General features: G+C 42.8%; 1 protein-coding gene across 3 annotated transcripts in view; it reads right to left on the reverse strand.

Annotated features, from left to right (window-relative positions):
- Positions 1 to 13,753, reverse strand: part of LOC139468590 (high-affinity choline transporter 1-like) — a 115,715-nt gene that overhangs the window by 15,598 nt on the left and 86,364 nt on the right. For all 3 annotated transcript variants that reach the window (XM_071250711.1, XM_071250712.1, XM_071250710.1), the window contains exons 3-6: positions 5,116 to 5,223; positions 4,147 to 4,302; positions 657 to 805; positions 176 to 328 (exon numbers count right to left, since the gene is read on the reverse strand). In XM_071250711.1, coding sequence (XP_071106812.1) covers positions 176 to 328; positions 657 to 805; positions 4,147 to 4,302; positions 5,116 to 5,223 — 566 coding nt within the window. The remainder of the gene's footprint in view (positions 1 to 175; positions 329 to 656; positions 806 to 4,146; positions 4,303 to 5,115; positions 5,224 to 13,753) is intronic.

Raw genomic sequence — 13,753 nt, forward strand, 5'->3', positions numbered from 1 at the left:
TGCAGTGCTAGGAGTAACACATTCTATGCCCAGATGCAGTGCTAGGAGTAACACATTCTATGCCCATGTGAAGGCCCAGATGCAGTGCTAGGAGTAACACATTCTATGCCTATGATACAGCCTGGCAGACATGCTCGGAGTCAACTGGTTAACAACAGACTGTGAAGGCACCGACCTGCCATGGAATTCCTCCAAAGATGAGAAGCAGCATACTATCAATGTATATTCCCGCAGTCTTTGGTTCCAACGTGTTAATCCAGTTCTCCGTAGCGTTCACAGTGATCGGGTGTACAGCTTCGTTGGTCATCGCGAATGGGATGCTTACCCACTGAGAATGTAAAAATATTCCTCAGGTGAGAGAAGGTCCACGACAATATTTGAGCAAAATGTTAAGAACGATTATACAGACCATGGAGTTGACATACTTTTCAACTTTATATTTCTTCCAAGCCTGACCAATATTATTCTATTAATGAAGGAAAAGAAACAGGTCATATCTTTTGGTCTCTCGTAATCTTTTCTCCATTTCTGGTGTCCCCCGCCATTATAGTGCTGAATATTTCTAAGAGTGGCGTAAAACCCAACTCACTCACTCACTTAATCTCTCGTATTATATGTCAGAGTATTTTCAGTGGAGATTACACTACATGACTTACCAGTCCAAAGAAGATGCAGAAGAGCTGCACGACATCGGTGTATGCCACAGAGTAGAGCCCCCCTATGAGCGTGTAGAAGAGGGCAATGCAGGACGACACAATGATGGACGTCTTGGTGTCCAGATCCACAATCACAGACAGCGTGGCACCTGAAAACACAGATATTTCAATTTTAGATATCAGACTTGGACTGCACTGCAATATTACAATATATATCTCGACAGTAAGGTTGTGATGCGATACACGATACAATACATACCTTGATAATAAGGTTGTGATATGATACACAATATGATACTATCTTGACAGTTAATTTTCTATATGAGTCACGATACAATACGTACCTTGATAATAGGTTTGTGATATGATACACAATACATATCTCGACAGTAAGATCATGATATGATACACAATATGATACACATCTCGATAGTATGGCTGTGTTATGATACACGATATGATATGTACTTTGATAGTTAGGTTTCGATATGACACACGATACAATACATATCTCGATAGTAAGGTCATGACATGATACACAATATGATATGTACTTTGATAGTTAGGTTTCTATATGACACATGATACAATACATATCTCGATAGTAAGGTCGTGATATGATACACAATATGATATGTACTTTAAAAGTTAGGTTTCTATATGACACATGATACAATACATATCTCGATAGTAAGGTCGTGATATGATCCACGATATGAAACATGAAAACTTAAATGTCTATGCCTGGAGACCTTTTCCATCATTAAAGGAATGATTTGAAGCCCAACCAATACATAGTCAGCAAATATGAGTCAATCTATAGAAAACTGAATCAAGGCCTTACAAGGTACATACAAGCAGGAAATAGTACTTACATTAAAGTTTTATACAATTTTACATGTCATCTTTCCATCTCATCAAACTTTGAAAGAGAAAATTGATTTTATGTACATAATTTTAAGCAACAATTTCGGGCAAATTCAATGGCTTTTAAAGGCAAAATTGAAGATCTTTCAAGCCCTAAACAGACGATGGATCCATTCATCATATTTTTAAATGGGACATGTCTTCTCTACTTAATTAATGGGGCATGGTCCTTAGTCAAGAGGCTATATTCACAAGAATAGTGAGTTGTTGTTACCCAGAGGTGAGGGAGGCTATATTCATGAGAATAGTGAGTTGCTGTTACCCAGAGGTGAGGGAGGCTATATTCACAAGAATAGTGAGTTGCTGTTACCCAGAGGTGATGGAGGCTATATTCACAAGAATTGTGAGTTGCTGTTACCCAGAGGTGAGGGAGGCTATATTCATGAGAATAGTGAGTTGCTGTTACCCAGAGCAGAGAGAGGCTATATTCATGAGAATAGTGAGTTGCTGTTACCCAGAGGTGAGGGAGGCTATATTCACAAGAATAGTGAGTTGCTGTTACCCAGAGGTGATGGAGGCTATATTCACAAGAATTGTGAGTTGCTGTTACCCAGAGGTGAGGGAGGCTATATTCATGAGAATAGTGAGTTGCTGTTACCCAGAGCAGAGAGAGGCTATATTCATGAGAATAGTGAGTTGCTGTTACCCAGAGCGGAGGGAGGCTATATTCATGAGAATAGTGAGTTGCTGTTACCCAGAGGTGAGGGAGGCTATATTCATGAGAATAGTGAGTTGCTGTTACCCAGAGTGGAGGGAGGCTATATTCATGAGAATAGTGAGTTGCTGTTACCCAGAGTGGAGGGAGGCTATATTCATGAGAATAGTGAGTTGCTGTTACCCAGAGTGGAGGGAGGCTATATTCATGAGAATAGTGAGTTGCTGTTACCCAGAGCGGAGGGAGGCTATATTCATGAGAATAGTGAGTTGCTGTTACCCAGAGGTGAGGGAGGCTATATTCACAAGAATAGTGAGCTGTTGTTACCCAGAGGTGAGGGAGGCTATATTCATGAGAATAGTGAGTTGCTGTTACCCAGAGGTGAGGGAGGCTATATTCATGAGAATAGTGAGTTGCTGTTACCCAGAGCGGAGGGAGGCTATATTCATGAGAATAGTGAGTTGCTGTTACCCAGAGCGGAGGGAGGCTATATTCATGAGAATAGTGAGTTGCTGTTACCCAGAGTGGAGGGAGGCTATATTCATGAGAATAGTGAGTTGCTGTTACCCAGAGCGGAGGGAGGCTATATTCATGAGAATAGTGAGTTGCTGTTACCCAGAGTGGAGGGAGGCTATATTCATGAGAATAGTGAGTTGCTGTTACCCAGAGTGGAGGGATGCTATATTCATGAGAATAGTGAGTTGCTGTTACCCAGAGCGGAGGGAGGCTATATTCATGAGAATAGTGAGTTGCTGTTACCCAGAGCAGAGAGAGGCTATATTAATGAGATTATTGAGTTGCTGTTACCCAGAGCGGAGGGAGGCTATATTCATGAGAATAGTGAGTTGCTGTTACCCAGAGCGGAGGGAGGCTATATTCATGAGAATAGTGAGTTGCTGTTACCCAGAGCGGAGGGAGGCTATATTCACAAGAATAGTGAGCTGCTGTTACCCAGAGGTGAGGGAGGCTATATTCATGAGATTATTGAGTTGCTGTTACCCAGAGCAGAGGGAGGCTATATTCACAAGAATAGTGAGTTGCTGTTACCCAGAGCGGAGGGAGGCTATATTCATGAGAATAGTGAGTTGCTGTTACCCAGAGCGGAGGGAGGCTATATTCATGAGATTATTGAGTTGCTGTTACCCAGAGCGGAGGGAGGCTATATTCATGAGATTATTGAGTTGCTGTTACCCAGAGCAGAGGGAGGCTATATTCACAAGAATAGTGAGTTGCTGTTACCCAGAGCGGAGGGAGGCTATATTCATGAGAATAGTGAGTTGCTGTTACCCAGAGCGGAGGGAGGCTATATTCATGAGATTATTGAGTTGCTGTTACCCAGAGCGGAGGGAGGCTATATTCACAAGAATAGTGAGTTGCTGTTACCCAGAGGTGATGGAGGCTATATTCACAAGAATAGTGAGTTGCTGTTACCCAGAGGTGAGGGAGGCTATATTCATGAGAATAGTGAGTTGCTGTTACCCAGAGGTGAGGGAGGCTATATTCATGAGAATAGTGAGTTGCTGTTACCCAGAGCGGAGGGAGGCTATATTCATGAGAATAGTGAGTTGCTGTTACCCAGAGCAGAGAGAGGCTATATTCATGAGATTATTGAGTTGCTGTTACCCAGAGTGGAGGGAGGCTATATTCATGAGATTAGTGAGTTGCTGTTACCCAGAGGTGATGGAGGCTATATTCATGAGAATAGTGAGTTGCGGTTACCCAGAGCGGAGGGAGGCTATATTCATGAGATTAGTGAGTTGCTGTTACCCAGAGCAGAGAGAGGCTATATTCACAAGAATTGTGAGTTGTTTCCAAGAGGTGAGGGAGGCTATATTCATGAGAATAGAGAGTTGCTGTTACCCAGAGCAGAGAGAGGCTATATTCATGAGATTAGTGAGTTGCTGTTACCCAGAGCTGAGAGGATAGCTGCAGTCCAGAAGACCTCCCCGAGGAGGGCTGGCAGGTACAGCAGCCCTCCCATCCTCTCCCCATATTTGTACTGGAATGGATCCAGCATGGTCACATAGCCTTCTGATCGCATCTTGTTGGCAAAGAACAATCCACCTGCAATAGAAATCAGATTGCATATTGGCTGGATGACCCTTTCATTCCTCTTCAGTCAACCTGATAAATTCACTTACAAAGCTCCCCTTTTGTATGCACGTTTTCTTCTCTAGCAACAAATGTAAGCTACAAAACTCTTTCCACAACCATAACAAATCTCTGCCAGAGTGCATTGTATGATTCTCACATCATGAGCATGTTTTTATGAATCACTATGAAATAGTGATGATACCAGGTGTTCATGAAAAGATGAGCCTATGCTCTTCCAATGGTGGCACCATCAAAAATACATGCAAAGGCAAGTCAACTGTTCATCTCACAAGACACATGAGTATATTGTACAAGTCAAAATAGGGAATTGCATTTAACATCACTTTTGTCACTGATGTGTCGAATTTGGACATGTTCTCGGCATGTCTACCGTAACTCAACAAAATGACAAATCTGATTTTGTTGAGCAATGTCAAAGATTCTTCATTTCCTTCAAAGTGATGTTGACTCCATCCCACTCACTTATTCCCAGTGGGAGTGGGTGGTCAGAATCGCTGACTTGGGTGATGCATGGCATCATTTCCCAATTGAGTAGATTGATGCTGATCATGTCAATCACCTGATTGCCTGGTCCAGACTTCATCATTTACAGACTGCCGTCATATAGCTGGAATATTGCTGAGTGAGGCATTAAAAGACAAACAAAGATAACAAGGTCACTGGTCTGCTTTTGTCTTGTGGCCTTCTCGCATGATCTAAATATGTTAGTAGTTCACCGAAAATTATTTAGTGTACAAAATGTGATGTCTTCCCGGAGCTTACCAAAGATGAGACTCAGGGCATATCCAAAGGGGGCTTGACACCACACCAGGCCATCTCGGACAATGATCTCGGCTGTGCCATTGATGTACGCCCCTCCGACCCACGTGGCTGCAATACAAACACAAGTCTTTGAAAGGCATTTAGAAGCGATACACATAAGGAAGAGAATTTATAGATGTTTACTCACCTGATGAAGGAGTAAATATATACTCTGAAACGTTGTGTTCCTCATAATATAGAAGTTGACATCCGTAAATTATTTTCCTTAGTACAAACAGAGTTATTCAGTATTTTATTTGGAATATAACTTGGAAAGTGGAGGTGATTAATTCACTTATATAGCAACATTCATGCACGTGTGTGTGTGTGTGTGTGTGTGTGTGTGTGTGTGTGTGTGTGTGTGTGTGTGTGTGTGTGTGTGTGTGTGTGTGTGTGTGTGTGTGTGTGTGTGTGTGTGTGTGTGTGTGTGTGTGTGTGTGTGTGTGTGTGTGTGTGTGTGTGTGTGTGTGTGTGCGCGCGCGCATGTGTGTGTGTGTGGCTGCTTGTACTAGTTCAGACTGATGCCGATTTAAATTGCTAGCTCACTGAGATACCATGCCACAATTTAACATGAATACCCCACTCAGACACAGTATACTGACTCCAAGCCGGCCAGTCCTTGTTTTAGCCCCTTAATGTACAAGTACCATCTTATAATGTCTTTTGGTATGACGCGGCGGAGGATCGAACCCTGAACCTTCAGCTCTTGGGCGGATGCTTAGCTACTAGACCACGGAGGCGGTAGGAAAGCAGAACGGGTTACAGTGAACAAAAGGCAATAGTATCACTGCTACTGCTACTCATTTGAAATATGTACTTAGGAATACAGTTTCAGTTAGAGTGAAATACAGACAATGCTATGATGCCACTACTGCTAGTATTTACTTGGGGATATGTTGCTAGTCAAACAGTATAACATAAAACATGAATGCTAGAGAATAAGTGGTCATGATTATCAGATGAAACACATTCCATTAGGCGTAAAGGGCAAATTATCATTGAAAATTACATGCATGGATAACTGAATATCAGTTGCCAGGGACAGTTTATTTACAAGCTGCTTCCAGAAGTCACCTTCACAATTTCAAAAAGAGAAACACAATGTTTTTTAAAATGAGGCTTATCTGAAATGTTGCTCCATGATTCCTATCCAGGAAGTGAATGGTTTCTTCGATATGTGTTTGTCCCAGGTTACCATTGTTTTAAACATCATAATGATGTTCTGGCGTCATATATACAGAACATGCTATGATTATCATGTGTCCTTACTTACAGTCAATGTGTAACATTGTGCATAATATTAAAACTAGTTTTCTTATGACTTAACATGATCTACATTGATTGGCTAATTCTATATTTGTACACTGTTATTTGCATATGTCTTTAGAGTATACAACAGCTAAACTGACACATCATGTGTCAATAGCACATCTAGAACCTCAGTAATCTGTCAACCTGCCTTCTGGACAACCATGCATTCAGGACACAGCCTAGTACCCATGAACTGCCTCCATGCCTCCGCTAGAGGAGAGGAGAGGAGAAAGGAAGGTCGGGGGGTTGATCCCGACGCCCGTATCATACCAAGACGGCAAAAGATGGCACTTATTGTTACCCTGCTTGGTGCTAGGCATTAAACTGTGTCTGAGTGGGGTTCTTTTATAACTTTGACATGGTATCTTAGCAGGCTTCCAGTATAAAGCCAGCATTTAGTCCAGACCAGTACAATCAGACACAGACACATGCAAACATACACTCACGTTGCTATAAAAGTGCAATTATCTTGAACACAATGATAGTACCCCTGATGTGTTAATCTGGACACTTGTTAATCTGGACACTTGTTAATCTGGACATCTCCAATGGGAATAGTACCATCCGGATTATCAAGGTTTCACTGTACAACCACTGAATGAGTTGCAAATGAGTTGGACATTAATCTTGCTTTGGTATATTGACTTGGATGTTTTTTTCACAATTGATGCATTCAAAGATAACAAATAAAGTACCGACTTTCCACAGCACTAACCTAAGCCTTTAAAAGATCAAGAATAGCTTGTATGCCCCGTGATTCAAACTGGCAGCAATTTAAGAACCCAATTGTCTCAATTTAATAAGTATGAAGCAGACATTCGGTGATTCTACTTTTGCTTCATATTCTAATGACTTCTTTTATGAAGTTATCAAAATAAAAGACAGCAGTCATATGGTGGACCTATCTGGCTTTGTCTCAACTGTGGAAATCACAATATCGGACAAAACCGTTTTATTGCTCCTTAAAGACGGGGAATTATGGAGCAGTCTGTGAATCGACAGCAAATCAAATTTTCTTCAATTGCCAGGTATTATCTCTGTCTGGATACTGATTTCCACACTAGTGGCCAATAAAACCAGCGCTGTCCACAGACAGGCAACGGGGAGAAAATCAGACAGGCAAGACTGTCATTGGATCCAAGAAACTTAATTGGGTAATCCTGCAAAATGCTGTCAAATTTCCATAATTCAGTGCTGATTTGTAACGCGTTGCCAAGCTGAAAAAGGTAGCAGTGTGATCAGGGAGCCTAAGCCTGTTTCTACAACTGCTAAGATCCTCGCTTTCTCGGCTGTAATTTTCATTTGACATTAGGACCAAATGGCATATTGATTGAGTAGGGGGTTCTGCGTATATGCTCCCCAAATCAATCTGTCTAGAGAAATAGAGAAATATCATCAGTTTTTCACTAGACATTATGACGGCAGGTCCTCTATCAGAAAATTGAATTTTTCCAATAAGATAACAAAGACACTCATTTATTTCACCAATTGGTACACGTTATTGGAACACTTTGTCTAGTACAAGTCGGGTCAGTTACTGAGATTCAGAGTGTTGTCAATCAGGCAATAATTATCACAAATTACAAACCCTTTTACAATGACAACTTATCACTCCTTTTCTCTGATTGGTCCAGATATTGAAATACAAAATATTTTTTTTATATCCTGCTTATCTGAGTTACTATGGTTACTGGATGCTGATAAGGAGTGGAGTGTGCACAAAGATTATCTGTTTAAACTTTGGTGACTCTGTTATAGTTACAAAAACCTTAATTAAATTTGTCTTGTTTGTTGATCAAAACATGCCACTCAGCAGTATTCCAGCTGTATCATGAGTACAATGTGTGAAGCCCATTTCTGGTGTCCCCCGCGGTGATATCGCTGGAATATTGCTAAAAGCGGCGTAAAACCTCATTCACTCACTCACTCCAGCTGTATCACAGCTGTTACAGAATCAAGTCAGGACCCAACAAGCCAGTGACTGAGTGAGTAATAGAGATATTTGAATGAATTAGGCTTCACACATTGCACCCATGTGGGGAATCAAACCCAGACCTTCGGAGTGACGAGCAAACATTTTAACCACAAGGCTAGCCCATAATCCAAAGCCAGTGATTGACATTATGAGCATTGGGATGTGCAATCGGATGCATTCACTTAACTCTTACAACAAGAATAAGTTATTCGCAGGGATAATTCTAGGGTGGGCCCTTATGCTTTTAGCCCCTAAATTTGAAAAAAGGCCCACATTTTCAAATACAATGAGACACTTTAACATTGTGCTGCATGGGCATGTGTGGGTGGAATATTTGAAATTTTCACATAAAGGACCCATGTCAGAAAATTCCAAGAGTGAACCCTGTACTTGGGGCCATTTCTAAGCCAGTGTAAGATGCCCAAATCAAATCCACCCCCCTTCAGAGTACACCCGGGGTAGATTCTGGGAGCTCCCAGATTATACCCGGGGGTTGATTCTGGGAAAGGGGGGTAGATTCTGGGAGCTACAAGAATCTTCTACCCCGGGGGTGTGTTTATACTTTCAAAGCGTTAACACACAGTATAAGTTATAGCTAGGTCAACTAACTATTATGAACTAGATATATGGTCAGAGTTCATTGTTAACTCAGTGTGGTTCAACAGTCCTTGGGAAGACCTGATCCTTCAATAAGTTAGCATTACAGCTTAGATTGTATGGATAGATTAATAATCACATTATCTGTCAACGATATCTTTTCTCGAGGTGGATGGAAATACCTGCAGCAATGGACTGGCCTCGGCAGTAACAAGATGTGACATTTGGACAACTATCAGGAACCATCACCCCAAGAAGAACAGACCTGTTTCAGTTACCTAATGCTACGTGTACTTGATGTTCCTAACCAGACAGACATGGCTGAGTGCAGCATTAAACAACATTACACAAACATAAGCACACTGACCCCTTGTGGGAATCACATAGGTCTCTTGACCAACATGAAAAGCCTTGTCCTTAGTGAGCCATTGAGGGAAAAGTGAGTCATGTGTCTCGAGGAAAAGGTGAGTCATGTGTCTCGAGGGAAAGGTGAGTCATGTGTCTCGAGGGAAAGGTGAGTCATGTGTCTTGAGGGAGAGGTGAGTCATGTATCTTGAGGGAAAGGAAAGTTATGTGTCTTGAGGGAAAGGCAAGTCATGTGTCTCGAGGGAAAGGTGAGTCATGTATCTCGAGGGAAAGGTAAGTCATGTGTCTTGAGGGAAAGGCAAGTCATGTGTCTCGAGGGAAAGGTGAGTCATGTGTCTCGAGGGAAAGGTGAGTCATGTGTCTCGAGGGAAAGGTGAGTCATGTGTCTCGAGGGAAAGGTGAGTCATGTGTCTCGAGGGAAAGGTGAGTCATGTATCTCGAGGGAAAGGCAAGTCATGTGTCTTGAGGGAAAGGCAAGTCATGTGTCTCGAGAGAAAGGCAAGTCATGTGTCTCTAGGGAAAGGTGAGTCATGTGTCTCGAGGGAAAGGTGAGTCATGTATCTCGAGGGAAAGGTAAGTCATGTGTCTTGAGGGAAAGGCAAGTCATGTGTCTCGAGGAAAAGGTGAGTCATGTGTCTCGAGAGAAAGGCAAGTCATGTGTCTCTAGGGAAAGGTGAGTCATGTGTCTTGAGGGAAAAGTGAGTCATGTGTCTTGAGGGAGAGGTGAGTCATGTATCTTGAGGGAAAGGCAAGTCATGTGTCTCGAGGGAAAGGTGAGTCATGTGTCTCGAGGGAAAGGTGAGTCATGTGTCTCGAGGGAAAGGTGAGTCATGTATCTCGAGGGAAAGGCAAGTCATGTGTCTTGAGGGAAAGGCAAGTCATGTGTCTCGAGGGAAAGGTGAGTCATGTGTCTCGAGGGAAAGGTGAGTCATGTGTCTCGAGGGAAAGGTGAGTCATGTGTCTCGAGGGAAAGGTGAGTCATGTGTCTCGAGGGAAAGGTGAGTCATGTATCTCGAGGGAAAGGCAAGTCATGTGTCTTGAGGGAAAGGCAAGTCATGTGTCTCGAGGGAAAGGTGAGTCATGTGTCTCGAGGGAAAGGTGAGTCATGTGTCTCGAGGGAAAGGTGAGTCATGTGTCTCGAGGGAAAGGTGAGTCATGTATCTCGAGGGAAAGGTAAGTCATGTGTCTTGAGGGAAAGGCAAGTCATGTGTCTCGAGGGAAAGGTGAGTCATGTGTCTCGAGAGAAAGGCAAGTCATGTGTCTCTAGGGAAAGGTGAGTCATGTGTCTTGAGGGAAAAGTGAGTCATGTATCTCGAGGGAAAGGTGAGTCATGTGTCTCGAGGGAAAGGTGAGTCATGTGTCTCGAGGGAAAGGTGAGTCATGTATCTCGAGGGAAAGGTAAGTCATGTGTCTTGAGGGAAAGGCAAGTCATGTGTCTCGAGGGAAAGGTGAGTCATGTGTCTCGAGAGAAAGGCAAGTCATGTGTCTCGAGGGAAAGGTGAGTCATGTGTCTTGAGGGAAAAGTGAGTCATGTGTCTCGAGGGAAAGGTGAGTCATGTGTCTTCAGGGAAAAGTGAGTCATGTGTCTCGAGGGAAAGGTGAGTCATGTGTCTCGAGGGTAAGGCAAGTCATGTGTCTCGAGGAAAAGGCAAGTCATGTGTCTTGTACAGGTTCCTAACTTATGTTAGGATATGGTATACTTTCATCCTTAGAATTGGCTAGGAGGTATTGTGTTTGAAGGCATTATCAAACAATAATTATTTTTGTGTATAATTTTATGAATACTACACAAAATTCATGTCTAGGGGTCCCCTGAAGAATCCGGGTAAGAATAGGTCTTCAGCAAACCATGCTTGTCGTAAAAGTTGACTAAGGGGACCGGGTGGTCAGGCTTGCTGACTTGGGATACAGTGACATGCATCAGTCAATTGTGTAGATTGATTTGCATGATGTCATGATTATTTACAGACCGCCGTCATATAGCTGGAATATTGCTGAGTGCAGCGTTAAACAACAAACAAACAAAATCAAGTCTAGGGACTCATATCCATACTGCCAGTATTTTGTGAGAAAATGTTTTACAGATATATTTATTGATATTCTTCCTTTGGATGTTTAAGAGTCTGAGAAAAGAAACACTCAACACGGGTAACAAATTGCCCCATTAGCATAGCTATGAATAATGTTCCTTCAATCTTCCTACTGATCTAATTGTTCAAAGAAAGAAGCAAATCAATCATCATTGGCCTTTCATGTTCTGTTGTGTATGCAAGAGGTTTCCATATGCTCCAACACAGACCAACATGAAACATTCTAAGGGACGAATTTGTCATTCCATTTTCAAAACATTGTTTGTTGAGTGAGTGAATTGGGTTTCATGTTGATTTGAACAGTACTTCAGTCATGTCTTGGAGGAGAGTTGAGGTGGGGTGGGGTGGGGTGGGGTGGGATGGGGTGGGGTGGGATGGGGTGGTGTGGTGTGGGGTTGGGTGGGGTGGGGTGATGTGGGGTGAGGTGAGGTGAGGTAAATGGGCTTTAACGCCTCGTCCAATTTTATTGTTCCTACCACCTGCACGATCAAAGGACTGGCTATATGGTCATGAAATCTCATCTCTGCCACCTGCACGATCAAAGGACTGGCTATATGGTCATGAAATCTCATCTCTGCCACGTGCACAATCAAAGGAATGGCTATATGGTCATGAAATCTCATCTCTGCCACCTGCACGATCAAAGGACTGGCTATATGATCATGAAATCTCATCTCTGCCACCTGCACGATCAAAGGACTGGCTATATGGTCATGAAATCTCATCTCTGCCACCTGCACAATCAAAGGAATGGCTATATGGTCATGAAATCTCATCTCTGAAACCTGCACAATCAAAGGACTGGCTATATGGTCATGAAATCTCATCTCTGCCACCTGCGCAATCAAAGGAATGGCTATATGGTCATGAAATCTCATCTCTGCCACCTGCGCAATCAAAGGAATGGCTATATGGTCATGAAATCTCATCTCTGCCACCTGCACAATCAAAGGAATGGCCACATGCTCATTTTACCAAATAGTCATGCAACCTCCGTGTCCTAATCAGCCATATCAAGATTCCAGGGCCTTGATGATCACTAAAATCAAAAGGAAACACACCAAGGGCACCAGGGGTATTAGATTACATTTTCCTTCGACTAATGATCTTGTGAATAATTGATGTGGGTATATGAGTGACAGGAGGTGATTGATTGACGGAGGTGGTGATGGACCTGGCACCTGGAACGATGGACACGTATTGATCTAACTGCTGGTCTGTTTCCTGAAACACACACATCAGCACTAATGGAGGTACATTAGTATCATGGACAGAGTGGATACTTGGGATGAAATGGGTTCCTCTGCAAAAACAAACTGTGTAAACTGAAGATGACAGGATGGGCTTAGGTTCTTTCTCCCACCACTGGGACGTCGACTGTCGAACATGTCATGAATCTCAGGGAAAATTGTGAACATGAAATTTTAAGGGGATATGTTCATCTCAAAGATTAAAAAGTCTTTCAATGATATTGGATTAATCTTAAGCAGATTCAGCAATCAGCAGTTTCACTGATTTCATTCTGTGTTTGTCTGAGCAGTTTTAGGGGCGGTCGGGTAGCCTAGTGGTTAAAGCCATTCGCTCGCCACGCTGAAGACCCGGGTTCAATTCCAGACATGGTCTCCCCTGCCGTGATATTGCTGGAATATTGCTAAAAGCGGCGTTAAACCCAACTCACTCACTCACTCACTGAGCAGTCTTTATTTTTCTGAGAAGAGTGAGTGAGTGAGTTGGGTTTAGTGCTGGTTTGAACAGTTTTCGAGTTATATCGCGGCATGTCAGCTTAATGATGGAGGAAAACCCGAAGTGATGCAGGTCTCAGACATTTGCCACTTTGGCAAAACCCATGAGTAGGGGTGTGGTGCTGACAAACCTAGAAACATGATCGAGGCAAACTGGGATTCGAACCTACAACCACAGGCTTGGTGCCTAGAGTACACAACTCTGCACAGCAAAATTGCAGCGCCTTATACGACTGGGCCACCCTCACACCTTGGGTCATAACAGCTCTGATGAACCCAAGCTTGCTGTACTTGCTGTACGATAATGGTGATTAGCTGATTGTGTGACTTCATACCCTGATTGACATTAAATGTAGCTGATGCTATAAACTACTGGTTTGCCTGGGCCAAACTTGATCACTTCAAGGCTGAACATTGCCCAATGTGGCATAAAACAACAATCACTCACTCACTCACTCACCCATTTACACCATCATTAAGGCTTTAATTTTTTAACCTCAAGTCATTCCTCCTTGGTA

This window comes from Haliotis cracherodii, unplaced genomic scaffold (assembly GCF_022045235.1).
Source record: "Haliotis cracherodii isolate W230 unplaced genomic scaffold, xgHalCrac1.p SCAF_2, whole genome shotgun sequence".
NCBI lineage: Eukaryota > Metazoa > Mollusca > Gastropoda > Lepetellida > Haliotidae > Haliotis > Haliotis cracherodii.